Source organism: Carettochelys insculpta, chromosome 4 (genome assembly GCF_033958435.1).
Source record: "Carettochelys insculpta isolate YL-2023 chromosome 4, ASM3395843v1, whole genome shotgun sequence".
Lineage (NCBI taxonomy): Eukaryota > Metazoa > Chordata > Testudines > Carettochelyidae > Carettochelys > Carettochelys insculpta.
Window position 1 is genome coordinate 130,994,115 of NC_134140.1, and position 23,912 is coordinate 131,018,026.

The 23,912-nt window shown below is 42.3% G+C and overlaps 1 protein-coding gene across 4 annotated transcripts in view; it reads left to right on the plus strand.

The window, feature by feature from the left end:
* Positions 1-23,912, plus strand: part of USO1 (USO1 vesicle transport factor) — a 49,804-nt gene that overhangs the window by 11,532 nt on the left and 14,360 nt on the right. For 2 of the 4 annotated variants that reach the window (XM_074993817.1, XM_074993818.1), the window contains 11 exons: positions 2,689-2,789; positions 3,308-3,410; positions 3,582-3,637; positions 4,449-4,569; positions 5,980-6,158; positions 8,862-9,002; positions 10,185-10,273; positions 11,347-11,501; positions 13,793-14,004; positions 15,022-15,042; positions 23,044-23,154. In XM_074993817.1, the coding sequence (XP_074849918.1) occupies positions 2,689-2,789; positions 3,308-3,410; positions 3,582-3,637; positions 4,449-4,569; positions 5,980-6,158; positions 8,862-9,002; positions 10,185-10,273; positions 11,347-11,501; positions 13,793-14,004; positions 15,022-15,042; positions 23,044-23,154 (1,289 nt within the window). The remainder of the gene's footprint in view (positions 1-2,688; positions 2,790-3,307; positions 3,411-3,581; positions 3,638-4,448; positions 4,570-5,979; positions 6,159-8,861; positions 9,003-10,184; positions 10,274-11,346; positions 11,502-13,792; positions 14,005-15,021; positions 15,043-23,043; positions 23,155-23,912) is intronic. The other 2 variants (XM_074993819.1, XM_074993820.1) reach the window with 1 other exon arrangement.

A 23,912-nucleotide genomic window follows, 5' to 3' on the forward strand; every position in this document is an offset into this window, starting at 1 on the left:
TTCCTCCACTCACACAACCTGCACATGCGGAACTTATGTATCACTTCACATAACCATAGCTTTTCTTGAGCACCTGCAATAATATTATTGACCAGCCTGGGGGAAATCAAAGTTGAAGTACTATACATTTGATGCATCGTCCCTTTCTTGCCCTCTTCAGCTTTCCCTACCATTTGAACTTTCAGTTTAATTTTTTCTAATTTTCCTTTTCCCTATTTCCTTTACCATTAAAGTGTTCTAGGATTATTCTGGTGACTTATCTTTAGCATGTCCCTTGCATAGAATAGTGACTCTAGGACATATTGAATGGGAACAAAACCATTGGAACAAGTAAACCCCTCAGCATGTGGGTAGAAGGAAACAGATTGTGGCTTTACCATCTAGAACTATTGTAAGCATTAAAGCATTAGGACTTAGTGGATGAACCAAATGCATGTTTTAATGTGTATCTGCTACTAACTGAACTTTTCCTGAAAACTGTAAGTGACTTGGAAATGGTAGAGTCTTGTAACTCTCTTTGTGGTCTGAGGCCATCGGCTTCACGTGGGTTCAGGTCTTGAATCTTCTTTTGCAGATTTTTGTGAATTTGTATGTGTATGTTATTTTTCATTGCCCTCCAAAAGGAGGGAAAGAATTGACAAATTCCTAGGCTAAAATCTCAAACAGAACAGTTAACTTTAGATGACCCTAATTTTTCCAAATCAGTGGCACCAGAGCCTTTTCCCTAGTCAGTGGCACCAAAATGACTGTTTCATCAGGGAAGAAATAAATGTGACTTGTACATATTGAGTAGTGATGGTTGGCAACCCAGGATAGAAATGACCAATTGAAAACTTTACCAACCATTTGTGATGGGGAAAATGTAGCAAATCGAGAGTTAGTCTCTAAAGGTGCGTCAGTGATTGAAGCTGACTTTAAGGACTTTGTAGAAAAGATCAGAAGTCAATGTCTTCTACCACTGCTCAAAGTGTGTAGCAGAACTCCAGTTTGTCACCCTGTTACAAGTCTCTCAATTCTGGAAACAGCTGTAGCAATTTCATAGTTAAGTCTCTATGGAGACTTCCTGTTAAAGGGGAACTAAAATAACTTAATGTTGCAGATAATTGACATGAATTAATCAGATAAATAATGCAGTGGCTCTAGGGAGAGTTTCCTGTGTAAATGTGTTTTGTAAAAAAAACTTCGATGACATTTGCAGATGAAGCGTATAAAACTGCTTCTCTCAAAAGTGCCCATGTTCCTTGTGTTACTTTGAGTTCGTACAGCTCCACAGCAGTAATCCACAAACTCATCTTGAGCTACTTAGTGACACCTTGGTGTAGCTCACTTTTCATACCTTAAAATTAAACCCTTGTAACATCTTTCATGTTCAGGAGAGCAGTGGTTGAGACGAAGGTTAGGTGACAGAAGTTGCTTCGTTGACCTGGACCAGTAATGCTAAGTCACTGGCTGAGCTCTGCTTAGGCACTTGGGAAGGCAGCTGGGAGCATGGGAGGGAGGTCTCTGAGGTCAGGTGGGAATGAGGCAGCACAGGAAATAAGTATGTTGGGGAGGGTATGAGAGGTTGAGAGAAGCTTTAGGGAAGAGGGCGTTTTAGAGCTGGATTCAGGTGCATTGAGGAGGGAGGAGGATTGTAATCAGGAAATGAGGCACATGGTAGCCCCTTTTGACTGAACTGAGATTGAAGCTTGAACGTTGTGTACTGTAGTGGTCTGTCTGCTACAGAGCTCCCACTGTAGATGGGAAGCAGCTGAGGGAGTAATTATGAAAGCACAGTAAAACTTCTTGTTGTTTCTGTGGCACGTTCTGCCCTGCCCTGCCTTCCGCTCTGTCTTTAATCTGTAGTGGGGGTTTCTGCTTGATTCATGCAGAACCATTATCCAGAGCAGGAAGGCGGGAGTACCATGCATTGGACAGAACTTGTTTTTCTAGTAGAATGCCGAGGATTAGCCCAATCCGGTTTGACTCAGTAGATTATCATGAGATCTGATGTCTTCAAATAGTAGCCCCTTGTCTGCCCCATGACACCAGGTGGCAGTGGGGGCAGGAGTCCCCTGCCTGGTACAGCAAATTCTCTTGTTCAGGATCCATCAGATCACAACCAGACCAGAGAGGTGCAACTTGTACTTCGTTTGAAAAGGAAAGTGTTCTCTGCTTTGTAGCAGCTGTTTCATCCCTTGGGAGCTTAGTTGCGTTTTGAGCGTGCAGTCCTAAAGATGAGAAGTGTGGCTCTGACCAGCCACAACTGATGGAAATAGAATCTCTTGTAAATTGTGCAATGAAAAATAGTCTAGATTTTATCTGAGACCTGATCTGATTTCCCTTGAAGTCAATTGTAAGACACCATCATTTTCAATGGAAGCTGAATCAGAAATCCTTTGTGAATGTCTGATTTTCCACTATTAAAACAAATTAGTTCTTTAATTTCAGTTCTGACTTTAGGATAGAAAACACTTAGATTCTTTCTTTCTCATGTTTAACCCAATGTAAATATTGTTTGTGGCATGCAGATTCCAACAGTGATTAATGGGAAAACAAGATACACTTATTATTTAATGTGACAACGAGGATTCTTTGAACCTTGATTCATAAATACCTTATGTGCTGTGTGTTCATTGCAACCTGTAGAAGGAATTTCTATAGTTATTTTAATGTTACGATGTAACACATTCTTCTTGAATGTTACAGAAGAAAATTCACAAAAACAGGTTGATGATCTGGGAAGACAGTTTACAGAACTCTTCATTAAACAGCAAGAAAATGTAACTCTCCTGCTGAGCTTTCTGGAGGTGAGTAGTGGCAGGGTACTTTGCACAATGGAGAAACAGTGAAATGGATTTTTGATTCTGTGTTTGTGGATGAAGCCAGACATTTTGCCTCCCTGCTGCAGAATAAGTTAAATTTGAAGCAGTCTAAGAAAAGCGTTGGTGACCATGGGCATAATATCGGTCTTCTAGAGTGAAGAAGGCAACATCTCACAATAGGATAGGTGAGAGAGCTGCTTTTAGAAGCAGAAGTGGAGTATAAATGGTTAGAGGAATCCTGGGTGGAGCTGAAGCTGGTGGTAGTTGGGGTTACTGTTAAAGTGAAACCAGGGGTGTGAGGTTTGACTTTACAGTGTGTGCACTATTACAGAGCAGATGGGGAAAGGCATCTACTCCCAATGATGAATGCCCGTCTATCACAGGGCCATTTGGCACTCAGTTACGTAGCGGTCCTGTCTTTTAAAGTCCCAGTATAGGTTACCTTCAAGAGCGTGAAATGCTCCTGGAGTCACTGTTCAATGTCATTTTCTGTATCCCCGTAGGAATTTGACTTCCATGTTCGCTGGCCTGGAGTGAAACTTCTGACATCATTGTTAAAGCAGCAAGGACCTCAGGTGCAGCAGATCATTCTTGTCAGTCCCATGGGTAAGTGGTTTGGTTGGTTGCTGGTTACAAACTGTGAATTGAGCGAAACATCTGACCCAGAGGGGCTCTCCTAACAGAGCATTTTAACAAGTCTGGAAGGGGCTTCCAAACTTGGAGCTTATTCAACTCCATTTGGTAACTCATCCCTCACGTGGTTGCTTGCTTTTCCAGGTGTGTCAAGGCTGATGGATTTACTCGCAGATTCTAGGGAGGTGATAAGGAATGATGTAAGTACAGGACAGAGGCATTGCAATCATGCTTGCACATGTATTTAAAGTTGTTTATCCGTGTTATACCTAGAAGCTAGCTCTCCATTGCATTGGTTTTATGATGCTGCACTCAGCCTATCCCTGCTGCTGCAGAGTCGGTGCACTCTGGGGTGGTTTAAAAGGACCAGGGAAAGGAATGGGTTGGCATGTCTCTTGGACAGATGTAGACCTTTTGCCAGACAGTATTGGCAACGGTAGCTTGTAGAGTCACAAAACACTGCATACACCCAAGAGTAGCTTTGTGGGGGCAGGATATCTAGAGGGGACCAGTGTTCTCTTTCGTCTTTTTCCACCAAGTGCGAAATAAATTTTCCTGTGTGCATTGAACCATGTGCAAATATGCCGCACCAGCAGAAACAAAACGACCGTGGGCACTCTGCTAACCCGCTGGTCGGCATTTGACTCCCAAGCAGCTCGACAAGTACGCGACTTACAGGGAACACTGGAAGTGACCCATATACCCTATATTACTGAGGAGCTCTACTCTGTGTATGATTTTGTTTTAATAGCCTCTTCCTACATTGAGTCTTCCTTTTGTCAGGCTTTTAAGTTTCAAGCAAGTTTGAGGTACGATCCACTACTTCAAGTGCTTGATGGTGGGGTTTGATGAAAGGTGCCACGTGCGTCGGGTACAACAGTATCCAACCATCCCCACCACGGTTTACGTTGCTCGTGTATGCTAACTGTTGAGGGAGGGCCCGCCTTTAAAGATAATGCTCATCTTCTTGTAAAGCTTTGTCCATTCATTAGATTTATCTTCTTCCTGAAGGGAGTCTTGTTGCTACAGCAGCTGACCAAAAGCAATGCCGCCATTCAGAAAATAGTTGCTTTTGAAAATGCCTTTGAGAGATTGCTGGATATCGTAACCGATGAAGGGAACAGTGATGGAGGTATGGTATAAACAGAGCGTTGCTTTGCTGACTGGGTGTGGCGATAGGGAGAAAATGCTAGGACTGCTGTGTCAATCAAAGTAGAATCTCAAGGTCAGTGACTTTCAGGTGTTAGCCGTGCTGTGGAGACTGGTAAAAGGACCAAGTTCGCAAGAGTAGGAACGTATTAAGAATGGTGAGATGAGCAAGTATATAACCTGACAGGGATCAGCAACTCCTGGGCACGGGTGCCAAGTGTGACATACAAGCCATTTTTGATCAGCACATGAGGTGGCGGCTCAGCCCCTCCCAGATTCCCCCATGCAGTCAGGAGCTTGCTTAAAACCATGTCTCCTGTGAATTAACACAAGACCAGCTAATGTTACCAACCACCCCCTAAATAGTAAAGCTCTGCATCTTAATTTATTAGCGAAGGAGCAGATTGCAGAGATGGCACCTATTTTCAGAAGCACTGAGCTCTCCCCTCTCTTTCCACCTGTACCTCCACTTCAGGTTTGATTATCTTCGCTATGGCCTTCCTGAGGCTTGGGTTGCTGTGTATGACTCTCTGCAGCCTGCCTAGCGAGGGAATGTTGTCAAACAGCTGATCTCTGTTGTCTATGCCCTGATGCTGTATACTCATGCTTGTCGTTTTCACAAGTTGAGGGAATTAAGCTTTAAGCCTCTGTCTCAGCAAACCATGTTTGATGCCAGCTCAAGAGCACAGAAATAGGAGGGTGTTGTCACCAGTCATTCTGCTCCTGTCATTCAGATTCGTGGGTCAAGTTGTCTAGCATTACATTTCAGCCGTACTTCTGTGGGCAGATTTTGGGCATTATTGTTTGCGGTCAGTGTCCTCAGAGCCATGTGTAATGCAGCGGGAGAAGCTATTCCAATTCTGTAAAATTCCCAATTTAAATGTGATTGTTTTGCTGAATAGAGCTAAGAATTTCTTCTCCCTTTCTAGATTTTAAACTAGAAATAACTTTGGAATGAGAAGAGAGGAGGTTGTTTGAATCTTAGCCACCGAATAAAGCTAGCAGACTACCAAATAAAAATTACTGTGGCAAAACTCTTACCATGGACCTATGGCACCAGCCTACTGTTATTCAGGATTGCCTTTCTTTCTTCACTGTTTTGCAGTAGGAGAACAATGAAGCCTCGTCCTGGAATAGAGAGACATATTTACTTCTAGCCACTAAAAAAGCCCCCAGAAGACTGCAGTTTCATTGCCACAAGAAACCTTTTTATTACACTCAGTATTTTAGAGTTGTGGAAGAACTTTTTTTTGTCTCCGTGAAAATATTGGGCTTCCAGGAAGTGATATAAAGTATAATTCTGTTCTTTCATACCTGAAAAGTGTTAAACCTCTGGAGATGAAATATCTTTCACTTTCTTGGTTAATCTTTGCCTTACCTCTTGTCTTTCCAGGAATAGTAGTAGAAGACTGTCTTCTCCTGTTACAAAATTTGTTAAAGAACAACAATTCCAATCAAAATTTCTTTAAAGAAGGTTCATACATTCAGCGGATGAAACCTTGGTTTGAAGTTGGAGATGACAACTCTGGTTGGTCAGCACAGAAAGTAACTAATCTTCATCTAATGTTACAGGTAAAATAACTTGTGATTTATGGTGGAAATAATGAACATTTCTAGCATACGTTCTTCTGCTTTTTAAATCATTACTTTCTGCTTTCAGCTGAGTGTTTTGATTTTCTCTTCCCACTACTGTAAGATCACACCAGCGAAATTGTGCATAGTTACTGCAGTCGCCAGAGTAAACTGAAAAAGTGCAAACATTAATTCAGTTAACCAAAATCTTTTTTCAAATGGGAGCGGGTCAGAGTCACACAAGAGTGCTTAACTCTTTTTCCAGTTCTTGAGATTTTTTAGAGTGCTGTTAAAAGCTCACAAGATGTACAATCACTCAGCTGTGATTTCAGGCTGTCTTCATTCTGCTTTTCATCTGACATGGATGCATAAAACAGTGTTAAGCATGCTTCAAGCTTGCATGATTAATTACTCTGGGCACTTCCTAATTTACAATTGGGTGTTTTTAATCTTAAATCTAGGCCCCTGGTCAGCAGAGGGAGTCCAAGATCACAGAACCTCAGCAGGTTACACGTGATCATAATTGAAACATTTTTGCACAGTCTGCCATAAGCAGCATCTCATATGGGCAAAGTTAGTTTTTGTTTGCGGAGTTTGAGGGCCTTACCACTGCTTTACAAAGAAACTCCTGGCATCAACTGTGCTGTCGTTGAAAGAATATAAGAGTTGAATCTCCAGTGTTTTGTTTCAGTTGTGCGGGAGTGTATAAAGACACCACTAAACTTCCTGGCAAGTGAAAATATATGGCATGGAGGTTTGGTAGCTGTGAAAGTTGTACAGTGAGGTGGTGTCATTGCTATGATACTGGATTGCTGGATGTGTTCAGCATGCCAATGTGAGTACACAGTTTCTGTACTCCAAATATTTCTGAATGCCATAGGCATATAAACTAGTCTGTCCACAGCAAAGGGAATTGTAAAATATGCTACATAAATACCCTGGATCCTTTTTTGGAGTTGTAACTATCAGTATGTTACCACTGGAATTTGAACAAAGTAAAATAATCTTGATAAAGAAGTTCTGAAATGTGATATGTATGGAAAAAGGAATGACCACAAAGTCTCCTTACAAGCTATTAGAAGAATAGTTGTAGGCATCTATTTTTAAATTAGGGTTTGATTGTAGCATTTCCACTTATGCGCACATAGGTGCGCATACACAGTGTGTGTTTCTTTTAGTCAAGAAACTACTAAACTCCAGTAGACCCCCGCCCCACTTACATGATTTTGATTTACATGTTTCTTAAAATAAAGCAAGTTGAAATTGTGAGTGGTGGGGAGTTGGAAACCAAGCGGCAGCCTGGCTCCTCACTGCTTACAGGAACCAGGAACATTGCCCACACTGTTGTGCCTGGCTCTGGGGTCCCTGCAGCCAGGATGGGGACCCGAAGGTGGCGGGGCCCCTCCCCCATGTGATCCCGACATGCATAGTTTGACTTACACGTGGTTGCCCAAGAACACAATCCACTCATAAGTCAGGTGTCCACTGTATAGCAATAACTGGTGTCTTGCAGTGAAAAAATATATTGATCTGCTGTTAAGCCTGCTTCAGCCTTGCCGGGGGCACTCCAGTGCGGCCAGAACAAGCCTAGTCCGCAGCAGCCCCGGGAGTGCCATCTGCAGGGTCACTTCTGCCCAGCCAGAGCACTTCTGTTCCATGCAGGGAGTTCCAGTCCACTTGGACCATCTCCCTTTTACCCTCTGTTTGCTTTCCTCTACCCCCTTTTAATTAATTAATCGGTTAAACTTAATGTTTAATGAGTTAACTAATTAAATGGCATTTTACATTCTTCCTACAGCTGTTCACTAAAAAATCAATTAATTCCAGCTACGTTAGTTAATACTACACAACGTGGTAGGGATTTTGCCATGTTTAATCACTTTTCGGCACAGAAATACCCTTTACAAGATTTTGAAAACCTTTTGGTAAATTACTTATCAAAATGTGTCTATGTTAAGCCTTATATTTGTTTTAAAATGACTGTATGATGGGCAAAGACTCAAATGTTTGAAGCTCTTGCAAAGTTTACCTCTCATGTATGTTTATGATGCCTCTGTAAAGTATATGGACTCTGCCAACACAGTGAATTCATAATTGGGGCAATTGCTTAATGGACACTTCTGTTTTCACGGAGGTGCACATTAAGATATTTGTGTTTTTCTGTGCTGTACAGGCAACTGCTTTTAGGAGAGTGGAACTTGATAATTCATTCTGAAGGAGTGGTGACGTTTGTGAAAAGTAGCTGGATTCAGTTTACAATAGAAATACATGCACAAGCAGCACGTTTGTTCAGTTTGCACAACTCTTCACACAGTTTCAACAGAAGTGGTGGACTGAGCTATTTCAGAATCTTTAAGGAATCCTCAGGAATTGAGTTTTACTTGAACTTCTGGTCCAATGGCAATTTTACAAATGTAAAACACAGAAGTTCTGGCCGTTTGTGGGAATTAACAGCTCCATTCTTTCTGAAGAGGAGAGTTGATTTGTGTGTCATGCCTAGATTGCAGTAAAAATTCCAACAGTCTTCAACTGCTAGTTGGCTGTTGACAGTTTTGAATAATTCTTCTCATTTTTCTCTTGTCCACCATGTGAACCAAGCCTAATGAAGAGACCCAGGACCCCTCCCCCTGCAGTTTTCACATCTGTATGAAATGGGTGTTTAACCTCCATGCTTATACCAACATACATTTCTCTTCTTTGCAGCTTGTCCGGGTGTTGGTGTCCCCCACGAACCCACTTGGTGCCACCAGCAGCTGTCAGAAAACCATGTTTCATTGTGGGTTACTACAGCAGCTTTGCACAATCTTAATGGCAACTGGCGTTCCAGCTGACATTCTGACAGAGGTAAGTAAGGCAGAGCAGGAGAGAAGGTAGCCAAGGAGCAAGGAAGCAGTATTATATGAGACTATGTAGCCATAAAGGGAAGTCAGATTAGATAAGTGTAATATTCCTGAACTATCAATTTGTGAAGTATGAGAAATTTCAGTTTTTCCTTCCATGCCCTGGCTTGGAGTTACAGCTGTGGAAAACAATCTGATGTAAATTCACTCTGCTTCTTAAATTCCAGCTTGAAGTGAATGTGTGAATGATTATAGATCTTTTAAGTTTACTGGAAAGTAACCTGATTTGTTCACTGCTTTTTGTGGGGATAAGTAATCCCACAGCGAGCTCAGTCCTTAGTCTTTTCCCTAACCTTCCGTGCCAGTGTAAACAAACTAGCATATATATTTTTTTCTAGCTTCTGGGAAGTCCCTTACCAGGTTAAGATGAGACCAATTAATTCCTTACCTGAGACACTAACTAGGTGAAATGGGCCCCAGTGATTATCCTCCTCCAACGTAGCATCCTTGTCTGTGCTTGAAACATTGTGTTGTAGCAGTTGCATTTCTAACTCCAGTTATTCATAAGATGTTTCATTCTAGCCGCACTTGCTATAAGGCTATACAATAACCTTCTGAGCTTATTTCCAATGGCCTGTCTCTGTCTTTCATTTTAGAGGGGGGCAATTTTTCCAAAGAGAAAGAGGTAGCTGAGTCAGTCATTTTAGTCATGCTACTTACCTCTCCCTAATTTATCGACTTCACATAAACCTGGAGTTAGTTTGTGTGATAATCTTGAAAGCTGACTCCAAATAACTCAGGCTGCTGAAAATGCTGTGTGCCATGTCATACTTGTGACACTTCTTCTGTTACATACTGGTCTTGAACTGATGGAGAGTTATTTGCAGCTTTCCTCTGTAATCTGCACCTGTTTTGAGATACATCCAGGGTCAATTTCCCTAAATAACATTAAAACCAAAGGACATTTGGCTTCCTTGGTTTGCAAGCACTTTCTCATCTAAGTAAATACTCCTAAATTTAGGATACACTGGTCTGTCCCAGTATTTATAAATACTGTGTTTAAAAGCTGATATCTCTGTCAGCGTATTCCAGAAATACTTGGACTGTTGTAGAAATGGGTTTGTTGCTTTCTTGATATGTTGATATTTCATGTCAACTTGGTGTGGCTTAACTTACTTTCCTTTAGACCATTAACACTGTGTCAGAAGTCATTCGAGGATGCCAGATAAACCAAGACTACTTTGCTTCTGTAAATGCACCTTCAAATCCACCAAGGTAGGGAAAGAAAATGCTTAACTATTTATCAAACAAAGATTTGTTATAATAGGTAAGAACAAGTTAATTCCGCTTCCGTTTAGAGCCCATGATCCTTCAGAAACGGCATCTATAATGAGTTAGAGCTACAGTAGAGCATATCAGATTGAGGCTTTACAGGGAAGGATTATCAAGCATGTATTAGTTGAAGTGTGAAGATGTCTAGAAGGCTTTCACTCAGAATAACTTTTGAACTGGTCTCACTTAACGCCTTCCTTCATGATCTAGAAAATGAAACTAGTGGTACATTAATGAAATCTGTGGAAACAAAATTTGAGAAGCTGTCAAAACCAATGAAAGGGAAAAGATCAAAAAACTTGGGTGTATCTGTGCTGCAATTAAAACCGCATAACTGGCTCGGGTCAGCTGATTGACTCATGGAGCTTGGACTAGGGGTTTGTTTGACTGCGTAGACGCTCAGGACCTGTCTGGAGCCCAGGTTCTGGAGCCCTTCCCCCCATGCCGAATCCTGGAGCTTGCAATCCAGAGCAAGCCTGAACATCCACTCTGCCATTAACAAGACTCTTAATCAGTGCCTTGTAAACCCAAGTTGTCTGACCCAGGCCAGCCCTGGGTTTTAATGGCGGCGTAGATCTTAGAAAAAAGGTAGAAAATGACACTGATCCAGGTGTGTGACGGAGCAAGCTAATACACTGATCAGAAACTACTTTACTGTGCCCCACACCTGCTCAATGAGAGGAGAACCTGTAAAGCAGTAACGCTACAAAACTTCAGATGAGCCTCAGTAGCAAACTGAGATTCATTTGTAACATGACACTGCAGTTTTTTCAATCCAGTCCCATATTGAGCCATGTGGGGCAACGCTTCATGACCTAGTGTAGAGAAGGAAGATTTCTGTTGAGCTCTGATGTGACTGCACCTGACAGGACATCAGAGGTTTCACTGAAGTTGCTTATACCTACATCTAAGCTTTCCATATTCCTGCTTTCCCAGTCCTGAGCATAGCCTATACGGGAACTGCAGTTGTGTTTGTGACTTTTATTCCAATCTCCGGTCTCTTTCTTTCAAAATAGGCCTGCAATTGTAGTACTTCTGATGTCCATGGTGAATGAAAGGCAACCATTTGTGCTGCGCTGTGCTGTTCTTTACTGTTTCCAGTGTTTCTTATACAAAAACCAAAAAGGACAAGGGGAGATTGTTTCAACACTTCTACCGTCAACCATAGATGGTATGCAACTTGGACATTTCAAAAGCAATCCCTACTTTAGAATGCATTTGGATGCAGAAGGCATCATAAGGTTTTCTATAATACATTTCATACCTTTAGTTAAGTGCCAGGAACAGGATATGTAAACATCACCTTGTTTTAATTTAAGAGAGAAAATTTTGATTTGAATTCTGCTTGAACTTAATGACAATGCATAACATCCATGTGTTAAATATACAAGAATTCAGGCTACACAATTTGGTGAAGTATTTGTCCTCTAAAAGGATAAAGACTGGTTCCAGATTGGTTAGTTATCTGTGCTTGTTGTTGAAGTGGAGGGATTGTTTCTGTGTATTATACTCTGTGCAAATTCATACAAAATATTAATGTTTTTTGTTCTTTGGCATATAATTTACATACTGACTTCCTATTTTGAGCAGTAATTTTCAACCTTTTCCTTTATAACTGGGCATGAAGTGGGTACGTGAGAAAATGTTTCCTGACAAGTAAAATTCCAAAGAGGCTGAGAAGCCAACCAGTATTTTAATAACCTATAAAATTTTAAACATCAAGCAGCAAAACCGGGGCTACATTCCGTGGTGTAACTCAGGGGGCTTGTCTACACTTGCCCCCAACTTCAGAGGGGGGATGGTAATCACAGCCATGGGAGATTACTGATGAAGTGCTGTGGTGAATATGCAGCACTTCATTAGGCTAATCTTCCCCCCTGGCAACTTCGAAACATCAAACTTCGAAGTGCCAGCATGCGGGTAGCCGGAGTAAAGGGACTTGGGAGTGCTCGCGGCTACACGCTTGCTGGCACTTTGAAATCTGATGCTTCAAAGTTGCTGCGGGGAAAATTAGCCTAATGAAGTGCTGCATATTTACCACAGCACTTCATTAGTAACCTCCCATGGCCCTGATTGCCATGCCCCCTTCGAAGCTGGGGAGAAGTGTTGATCCAGCCAGAGACTGGCATTCGCTTTTTTAAAACACTCTTATGATTTTGTTCTGTTTCTTTCCACTGTTTGTTAAACATCCAAAATTTGCTACATGAGTCTCGGAGAATAAGGCAGGCGTGCTCCAAGGAAAGAGACCCTACAAATAAAATGATGGGAAGTAAGTCTTAACGCATTGCTTGTTAACCTGTGGCATTGCACTATGTACCTTCCCGTTATAAGCATTGCTCTAACTAGAAGCAAATGAGGGGATCAAAGTCCCATTTTTATTTGTTTTACAGTTAAGCCAAGGACCGTGGTACAGTCTTTCAGTTGTACAAGGTGGATACTAAGACCTTTGCCTGCCGTAACTTTGAAGAGCTAGTATCACATGAATGTGTGTGCATGAAAACAAACTGTGCTTGATGGACTCATTCCAGTCTTCTGAGGCATTAAAGATCACCAGGGCTTTCACATACACTGTCTTTCTTATGGATTTTGGCCTTGTTACGTAGAAGGAACTGATCCGACTCCCTGCCTGTCCAAATTCAGACTGTTCACCTTGTTAGAGCATTGTGGCTCATTACAATTTTCAGGGAATATATTCTTGTTAATTATCTACTCAATAAGATCTTTAAAAGCTTTTCTGGCAAACTCCAGGTGTCATCCTACTTTACACTTAATGCTTTTTCTCTGTGGAGTTCAGACCTCCTTCCAAAAGAGCCATCCCCTTTGGTCATGAGGAACTTGATACTAGGAGGTAAAATGACTTGCCCAGAGTGACTTCCATCAGTAGTGGTAGATCTGTGACTTGAACCCAGGTCTCTTAATTCCAATTTCCTTTCCTGGCTCGCAGCCTCCCACAGAAAAACAGGATGAACCACTCTGAGGACTGGCCATATGCGGTTGTTTGGGAATTGAGAATGCTCCAAAGGCTTCACGCTACCTTCTAGAGTTGTTAATGGAAGGCTAGAACTCCAAGTAGCCAACAGGCTCTTCGCTCTGAAGGTTGAGTCGTTCAGGGGTTGCTCTGGCATTGTGGCCATGGAGGGGGCCTAACTATGGGCTACCTCTTTTAGGAACAGCTAGTAATTTTCCCCTGCGCTACCCCAAGTGTGCCGTGTAGGTGCTGTGTTTTCATTGCTAAAAGTTTTATAAACTGTATGGTGAATTTGTGCTGGGAAAATGTCTTCATATGCTCTTAGAGTTTAGATATGTGACTTCTCTGAGGTGGGGACTATGTGTGTAAGGCATCTAGTGCAATGAAGTCCCCTTCCTGGCCAGGGGCCCTCTGTGTGCCTACATCATAAATACTTAACAAGTCTAGATCCTGGCTTGCTTTTGTGCCACAGCATCTCTTTGCCTTTATTGTAGCTACGGGTAATTCTGTGTCAGCTGGCCAGCTGCTCTGCGGAGGACTCTTTTCCACGGACTCTGTCTCAAACTGGTGTGCCGCTGTGGCCCTGGCCCACGCTTTAGAAGACAACGCAATCCTGAAAGAGCAACTGCTAAGAGTTCAGCTTGCAACGAGTATTGGTAACCCACCCGTATCTCTGCTGCAACAGTGCACCAACATTCTTTCACAGGTAGCGTGTTTACTATATCAGTGCTGTGGTTCTGTTCACTTAAGGAATTAGTGTCTTAGTATTAATGACTCAAGGAAAAACGCTGATTTTCTTAGTAGAAGTGGAAGTGAGATTCAGTAGCAAAGTTAATGCTAGTTGTTACTGTACAGCATAGAGTGCCTTTCCAGTAAAAATTAAAGTGTAGCAGATGGGCCATCGTAAAGCACCATTAGAAGCTGCTGTCCAGTTGTGAGTCAAACATCTTACATTTGAAATGGCATTGTTTTAGTCTGCTCCTAGTTCATTGCTATTTTGCATACAAGTCATGCATTGAAAGGGCACCAGCTAAAGCAATCCTACTTCTGTCTTGAATTGATTTGCCGACAGTTACAAGAAACCCTAAAGAGCCCTGTAACTGAAAGAACTTACTTACTTCAGTTTACATAGACAGTACAGTGTCACATGCCCAGCTTCACATCTTGGGGTCTTTCATTCAAAAATGGGGTGAGAAACAGTTACTTAATTTAGGGAGGAAAATAACGATAAAACTGATACGCAGAGGGACTCAAAGGCAGAGGTAGCACCTGAAGCTATTGTTAATTTACTTCTGAAAACATTAAGTTTGAAGTTGATGCCCTTCTGTACTGTGCAGACAAATATACAACTTAGTCATGACACCACACATAGTTGGAAGCCCAAGTCTGAGTCAAGTATCGCCCATCAACTTTTCAGGTGTTTTCCTTGTTTATTGTATTTGGTTCTTTGATCTGAAACTGTGGTAGTTGAGTACAAGAAACTTAGATTTTGTAGATATTGACTTTACTATAAAAATAGCCAGAAGAGTAATCTCTGAATTGTTCTACTTACTCCATGGCTTGAGATGCACTTCAACGTAACAATTTCAATAATAAAACAGCCACTGAATTTTCGGGTTTGCATTTTGCCAGGTTGTGGAAGGAAAAGTTTGAGGTATTTCTGTAGTTATCTAGAAAAAGCTCCCAAGTAATGCATGTGAATTTTTTAATATGTGATTTACAGGGTGATAAGATCGACAGACGGGTATGTATTTCTTGGCATAGCTGAGGCATTTTCTTGTCACAAGGAGGGCCTTTTCTGTCTTGGGTTTTGCTGATTTTTTTAACTGCTTTTTAAGTGTTTCTACTTACAGTGTCGTGCTGCAACTGGTGTTGATTTCTGTAACTAGCTTTCTCTGTGTGTCTCCATGGCATTCTGTCCTGGTGTTCCTGGGAACTGTGGGATGAGGGCTTGGGTGCCTCAGGTGCTTTCTTTCCAATGGGGCATTGCACGTTCACCAGTAGCTCTGAAATTTACTAAATTTTGTGCACACTTCCTCGCAATGTGAGTTAAATTTTACGCTGTCGTGAAACCAAATCAGTGTTTAGAACTGTTATAAACACTTCCCATTCTGACCAGGAGAAAAAGGCGGCCATGGACTGTAACAGGAATACTCGTTTGGCCTTTTAATTGCTAATGAAATGAGTGTCCTCTCTCTGTATTCCAGTCCACAGTTATACTGTGATTTCCAGGGATAATTTCTTCTGCAGAATTTTATTCCAATTGTCTTAAGTTGTAAACAGGAAGGGTGGGATTTTTACTAGGTAATTCTGAAGCTAGAAGTTATCTGCAAGACGGCAAAGACTAAGGCTTTGTCCACATTACAAGGACTGTTGTGACTACACACAGTTGCGACAGCGGGAACTGGTGGTTTAGATGCACTGACAGTTTTTCCATCACTGTAAAAGCTTCCAGCATCCTGAGCGAGAGCAGCAATTTTGACAGAGGTGTTTTTACACTGACTTAGCTGCATCTGTGCGGGAGGGGTGGCCATGGTACTTGGGTATGGATATTTCATATCCCCAAGCGCTGTAGCAATGCCTGCCTAAGTTATACGTGTAGACAAGACTATAGTTATTCACAGGTGGTACACTATTAAGCTTGGCATCTCCAATAGTGATCTCTTCCCTGAGCACTGCTGCCAGGTGTTGTCTGACGATGTTCTTGGCACAGAGCGAGGTGGTGGCGTTGCCTGACATTCCCATGATAGAAGTGTGTGCTGGTGCTTTATAACTCCTGACGATGAGCTCTTAGGCTGAAGTTTTGTGGGTTTGGAAACTCTCCACTAAAATGTTTCAGCGGCTTCCCAGAATGAGAATGAGGAGGAAGACATTTTGCCTCGACAGTGCTTTAGTTTGGGGTTTTTAACCCATGTAACCCTTTTTGAGAAGCTGTCACAATGCCACGATATCAATAGAGGTCTTGAAACTTGGCAAGGGGTTACCCTGGTATCTGGCGAGCCTTTTGCTATGCCTAGGAAATTGCTAACACTGAGCCCCTGAGAAGTCTTATGTCTGCTCAGACTTGTTAGTGTGGCTGCTAAAGTATCTGTCTGCCTGGGGCAGGCTCCAGCTTCGAGGTGCAGGTGCTGGCCAGGACTTGCCCTGCAATTGCTACTGCAGACCACTGTGGTACTACGCAGTGTAGAGGGGGTCTGAATAGCTGCAGAGGGAACATGGGGAAGGCCTTTGCTGGGACAGGTGGGCAGGAGTCAAGGGATGTGGGCTAGATAGGGATCAAAGGGGCAGACACGCTGAGGGCACAGGGGCAGAAGGGTTGAGGACCATTAGAGAACTCACTCCCATGAGAATCTAAAACATGAATTGAAGAGTCCACAGTCAGCATATTCCTCCTCTGTCAGAAGGTTACTGGGGGGAACACACTTTTGTGAGGACCCGCATACTCTTGTCTCAGGTGGTAGGTCTCTGTACTGCTGATCGAAAGGGTATCCAAGTAGGAGATCAGTAGGGTTCCACACAGCCGAATCTTTAATTTTTTAGGTCTTCTATGAATGTATTAAATGGCATCCTAACTATTGTAAGAGAATATTAAGTTTGCTAAGTCAAGAATGGGGGTTAGGAAATGCCAGAATTGAGGAAGCCTCTTCAGTACTAATGCATTCCAGTGTTCTTACATGGTCATATACTGGTTTTCCCCACAGGACTCTGCCTCATTCAGGGGGTGAATTAGGGTTGAAGTGAAGGACTGTTTTATGAAGGGCTCCAGCCTCCCTTGTTGGAGAAATCTGAAAGTGTGTAACTTTGAAATGCATGTAGGGTTTGGATGGAGTGTGATAAATGACGTCTCTGATTTAAACATCTGATGTGAAAAACAAAAGGTAACTCACCAATCACTGAATAAGGCCTGGATCATGTGGACAGTACTAATTTAGGACCATTAATAAGTTTGCATTATAATGTGTATGCATATTAAAGGCTGTGTTGCCTTCCTTAAATCTGGCATTTCCTCATTTAGTTGCTTGACTTCACAGCCTTTTTAAATTGCAATTGGATAGTTTTCTGAAACATCTGCTATTGAAATTATGTGGGGAAAATTCTATGGCCTGTAGGTCAGATTACATCCCAAAAGTTCCAGCTGGCCTGGGAATTTATTCATTCATCAATCTTGGTGACGTTTGAATGTGTTTTTGTGCAACGAACCTATAGCTCACCTGTGTTACAGTGGGGAAAACGCAGTCCTGTTAACCCTGCACTTGCTGGCCAGCTCATGGGATATAGCTGTGCCCTCTCCCAGCTTGAGCTGGCTGGTTGAAAGGGCCTGCCTGCTTGTGCTTCAGGAAGCTTTCAAGGTGTTGGCTCCAGACAGGTCAAGCTAGGCTGTTGGCAGAGCCCCAGCTGGGTTTGGACTGTGGATTGTACAAACCTAGACTGTGCTGACTGAGAAGAACAAAATGAATCACATAGCTGTAAAATCCTTACACAGGTAAAACCAAACCTGCAAATGTCCTCTCGCGGGGGGTTGTCCTGCAGAGTGGGTTTTAGTGCCCGTCTGCTGGTGGTCTGTCATAAACCGGGGAATTGAGGTAATACCTTTGAATAGGTGAGATCAGCCAATCCATGGTTTCTCTTCTGACTGGTTTGTTGAATCAGCACAATATCCGACAGTCCACTAAACTGAAAGTGTACAAGGCTGTAGTCCTGACCAGTCTCCTGTGTGTCTGTGAAACCTGGACCTTGTACAGAAAACATATAAAACTGCTGGAGCGCTTCCACACACGCAGCCTGAGGTCAACACTGCACATTCGATGGCAGGACAGAGTTGCAAACCTGGAAGTCCTGGACAGAGCAGGAACCACGAGCATCGAAGCCATGATTCTGAAAGCCCAGCTTTGCTGGACAGAGCACGTCATATGAATGGAGGAGTCAAGAATCCCTAAGCAGCTCCTCTATGGTGAACTCTCCCAGGGCAAAAGGAATCAAGGTAGGCCTCGCAAGAGGTATAAAGACAACGTGAAGGCCAGTATTGCTCATGGTGGTGTAAAACCAGATCAGCTAGAGCAGCATGCAAAAGACCCAACAGGCTGGCGTGCTCTCGTACAACATGCGTATGACAACTTCGAAGAGCAGCGATGTGTTCGCCTCATTGATGCTCGTGAGAGGAAGAAAGCAACAGCAGCAGCTGCACCAACTGAGTCAAGACAATTCCCTTGCCCCCCCGTGAATGCCCATGCCGTTCAAAGCTTGGGCTCCTCAGCCACATGCTAGTCCACAACCGATGAGCCTGTGCAAGCTCAAGACGTCATCATCAGACACGACAGACTAGCTACTGGTTTGGAGCTGTAAAATGAAGGAAATAAGCAATTTTCCAGTCCCGTGGATCATGGTAAACCACAAGTCTTATGGAAGTAGGATCTGTCCAATGTGCCTTGGGGTTTCCAGCAGGATCCATTGTGCCGTTGCCAGAGAGCCATGTGGCTGTATTTTAGAGGCTGCAGAGCTGATGCATTGGTAATTAATACTGCTTTGGCTTCCAAGTGCTGAGAGAGATTCAAGCCTGGTCTGACACTTTCTGAGCCAGTGTGTCTTGGAGGGTCACTAAGCAAAAGGCTATTCCATGGTGTCTCTAGAAATGAACTTACAAGGTGTTTCTGGCTGTTATGCCTTTACGCAGAAATTCACCTGTAGTCTGCCATGTGACTTCTGATGCCTGAGAGAAAGATCTTCAGTCCACACACAAAGGATGCCCTGCCATTTTTACACAGATAGAGGATAAGAATCATTCCAGTGACTGGAACAATTTGCCTTATGTCGTGTTGAAACTCTCTGCATTGCTAGCCATGCTTACCTTGAGGATTGGCTGTGGAATGATCGTACTTAGACATGTTTTCCACCCCCACCACCCTCTCGTTCACCCAACAGTGAAAGACAGCAGTTAAAAGTGAGAATGTGGTACTAAAAGCTACATCTTCTCTAAATTTAAGTGCTGATCTCTAGGAAGCATCTTTGAGATCTAAATGAAAAGTCGTCATTTTTGCATGCTTCTTACAAAGCCCTTCTGTGTCCTGCAATGTGTCTGAATGTGCTGTACTTTACAGGGCAGAAAAGACAAGGTGCTTGCACCTGGATCTTTGTGTGATTAGTGAAAGCACACCAAATGGACAACAGAAAGTGAGGGGCAGGTGGGAGGAGAATGTAGCAGTAAGTGGGATGGAAATACTTTGCTCTGGGCATCTGGGCTTTCTGAGAGAGGCCAGAGCACTTATGTAGGGGCTTGAAAATGGGGCCCCGGAAGTGGAACATTCTGCAAAGGATGCAAGTGGAAGAATAGTAAAGCCTCAGCAGTAGAAGAAGCCCAGATGCTTGCAGCAGTGTTTTGGGAAAATGAAAGCAAAACCACCCCCCTTAATAAAGTGTTTGGCACAAGTGAAACAATTCAAAAGCTCTGAGAATGTCCGCAATATGATCCTAATACCCAAGTGGGTATCTTCAGCTTGTGGAAAAGAGGTAGTGAGACATACGACTAATGTTGATTTGATTCTCTGCTGTGTTAAGATGTTTCCAAAGATCAGAGTAAAGGAATACGGAGATGACAATGTGAAGAGGCAATTAGGGATGTTCTAGGTTAACGGGGGGGGGACGACACTGCAAGCAGGGGGCACTCCAGTGCGGCAGCAATTGGTTAAATGGTAGATTTTCCTGCTGTTTAAGTGGTTATCCAATGAACCAGGATTTTACATCCCTAGAGGCAATGTGCCTCAGATCTCTATACACTGCTGTGGGGGTTTTACAGATGAAGTGGTGTATAGCCTGCCTTACAAATGCACTGGGATGCTTTACCTTCTGGTACTGACAAGGCTGTTCTCCTCAATGGTGGTATCTCTCCCCACCCAGTCCTCACTCCAGCAGGTCTTCAAACCACCCTAGCTCTTGTATCCAGCATGTTCAAATCTTAGCCTTTTTTTTCCCTTGTATGGCAACTTGAATATCACCTTTAGTGACCCACTGATCCTGGAGGCAGATGGCAACAGCTGGGAGCCTGTCCTCCTGTCTTCCTTCTGATGGCTGCTGCTCTGCATGGCTCACAGCAGTTCCTAAAGGCAGATAAGGACTTAAGGCTTCTGGTTCATGTAGTGCTATTATAGGGCTGAAAGCAACGCCGTGTTTGCAGTTTTAATTGTGCAGTTAAACAATAGAATGCCAATTGAAATGTATTAACAATTCCAACATGCAATACAAAGTGGGCACTGCAAATTTTATATTATTACAAATATTTGTACAGTAAAATTTTAAAAGAAATGGTGCCTGTAGGTTCATTTCATGCAAGTACTGTACTGCAGTCTTTTTGTCATGAAAGTGCAATTTACAAATAGAGATTTTTGTTGTTGTTACACAACTGCACTCAAACGCAAAAGCATGCAAAATTTTAGAGCCTAGAAATCCACTCAGTCCTACTTCTTCAACCAGTTGCTAAGGGAAACAAGTTTGTTTACATGTAATGGGAGGTAATGCTGTACACTTCTTATTTACAGTCACCTGAAGGTGAGAACAGGTATTTACCTGGCACTTCTGTAGCTGGTGGTGCAGGGTATTTACATGCTAAATATGCTGAACAATCCTGTGCCCCTTCATACTTTGGCCACCATTCCACAGGATATACTTCCATGCTGATGATACTTGATACAAAAAAAGGTTTTAATTTAATTTCTGACCGATCTCTTTGGGGGGAGAATTGTTCATCTCCTGCTGTTTTTCCCACATTCTTCCATATATTTCATGCTATAGGAGCCTTGGATGATGACTCAGTGCATGTTTATTTTAAGAACCCTCTCACTGCAGATTTGACAAAACACAATGAAGAGATCAGGGTGAGGTTTTTAAAGATAACTACAGCATTTGACCCCAGGCTTAAGAACCTGAAGTAATCTGAAAGGGACTAGGTATGGTTCGTGCTTCCAGAAGTCTTAACAGAGAAGCACTCCCGTGTGGAAACTACAGAATCCTAACCACCAAAAAAAGAAAATCATCCTTCTATTAGTGCATCTGATTCATACAATGAAAATGAACATACGTCAGCCCACACTGCTTTGGATTGGTATTGAGCAGAACCCATCATCAGCATAAACACACCTTCTGGAAGGGCGGTTGAAGCATGAAAAGAGCTATAAATGTTTAGCACATCTGGCACACAAATGTCGTGCAACACTGGTTACAACAGTGCCATGCAAATATTTGTTTTCACTTTCAGGTGCCATTGAAAACAAGAAGTGGGGAGCATTATCTCCTGTAAATGTAAACAACCGCGTTTCAGCAATTGCTGAACAAGAAATAGGCTTGCATGGCTTTGTAGGCGCTAAAGTTTTACGTTGTGTTTTATTTTTGAATGCAGGTTACTTTGTACCTTTGTAAGTTCAGCTTTCATGATAGAAATTGCACTACAGTACTTGTATTAGCTAAATTTACAAAAAAATCTGTATTTTTGCAGTGCAACTATTTATAGCACTAAATATGACGTGAACACGGTACGCTTTGTATTCTGTGTTGTACTTGAAATTAATATATTTGAAAATGTAGGAAAATATCCAAAATATTTAAATAAAAGGTATTATGTCATTTAACAGCACTATTAATTTCACAATAAAGCACAATTATTTTACTCACTTAACAGCCCCAAAATATCTGCTTTACTTAATGAACTACTTCATTGTCCAAGGTACCATGTGTACTAAATGTGGGAATTAAACCACTTACAGTAATTGAAACAATTTAACAAGAACTCAGCATCTTGAGCAGTATTTTCATACAATTTTTGTATACAAGTTAAACCTCTCTACTCTCGCACCTTTGGGGCCTAACCAGTGCCGGACAAGAAAATTTGCCGGACCATGGGGGGGTCAATATTGTCTAGCACATTACCAACACTGCTTACAGGGCTGTTAGAAGACATATAAGGGTAAATTATGTTTAAATAGCAGCTCAGAACACAAAGCCAGGACTGGTGGCTGTATGGGAAACACAGAAAACTTGGCCACGCCCATAATAAATGGTCATCCAGCTAACTAAAATCATGCTGGATTACAGATGTTGCCAGATCAGAGAATTCTGGATTATAGAGGTCCAACCTGTATTGATTTGAATAACATGTTGGTAAGATACTAATTTCCCAAGACAAGATGGAGTCTTTTTAGAATATTCCACTTTTTTTTTAATCATATGTACTTCTGTATCACTAAAGAAACTGCCCAGTAGAAAAAAGCCTTGAAGTAAAATCTCAACCAATGGTAAAATACATCAGTAATGGGTATATGTTATATTTGCAGCAAGCTTAGTGCTGTGTTGCTTTTAAAGTTTGCATCCGATGTGCTAACTGAGCATTTTATGCTGCACTTCCATCCAGAAGGTTCTGCATGTATCTTTTGCCGTTTCCAGTATTGTTATCCCAGCATTAGTTACCAAGGCAAACTAACATGTTAGGATTTTGCTCCAATGCTAATTTGAGTTGAGTCATATCTTGCACCTGTCTTGGTTTGACATGCATTGAAGACTGCTAGACTTTTGTGACTCCCTTCCATCGAAGCACTGTAAGTTAAGTGAAATATAGCTAGTAAGTGTGTATTCTTGGAAGCAGCGACTTCCTTTGTGTGTTGTTGAAGTTGACAGTGGGTGGGTTCTGAAGTAAATACAGCCTCTAAAACACAACAGTGAATACATCATTATGAAGAAGTTGATGCCAGCTTTTTCATTTCAGGGCAGCAAAGTGCAGACAAGAGTTGGATTATTAATGCTGCTTTGTACCTGGTTAAGCAATTGTCCAATTGCTGTCACACACTTTCTCCACAACCCAGCCAATATTCCATTTGTATCCTTTAAATGCTTGCAGAATATAGGGGTTTGAACGGACAAAAAAATTGTATTTGTAATATGAAAAATGTATTTTATGTAGCTCGATTTACAGGAAAGCTTCAGACTATTTAAGGGTCTCTGATGTGGGCCTTAAAGAGGCAGTGTCCCTTATATGTTAACATGTAGACCCATGATGTCCAACATGCTAGCCACATGTGGCTGTGGCCAGCTGAGTGTGGCTAATTGGTTTGAGCAATAAATCTGTTTTCAGAAAAATGTGGCTAGTTTGCTGTAGGCCCTAGTGGCTACTGCTTCAGAGCTGGTTGGACACCATGGATAATAGATACTAAGTAAAGCGTAGTCGAACCTGTGAATTTGAAAAGCCATGTCATATGTCGTTCCTCTGAACATAGGGAGCTGTTGCTTGGTGGGGTTTTTGGGCTGTTTTGCAAATGTAGGATACATGCATACTGCCATTGGTGTGATTGCAGCATGGGCAGGAATACCCTCATTAGCACTGATGTGGCTAATGTACCAAAAATAACAGTGGAAAAAGTGGAGAGACAAACTTCAGCGTGTAGTTTACAAGCCCATCCAGGACCCTGGGTGCATATTTGTATTTGCAGTCTGTGCTGGAGTCCAGGCCACCATCTCCTTACTGCTGTGGTTTAGCTGTTTGCTAGAGTCAAGCAGCCATGGGTATGCCTGCAGAAGCTGTTATCACACACCTCCGGTTCAGTGCGTATATGCCTGTGATGTGGTCCACTGCCCATA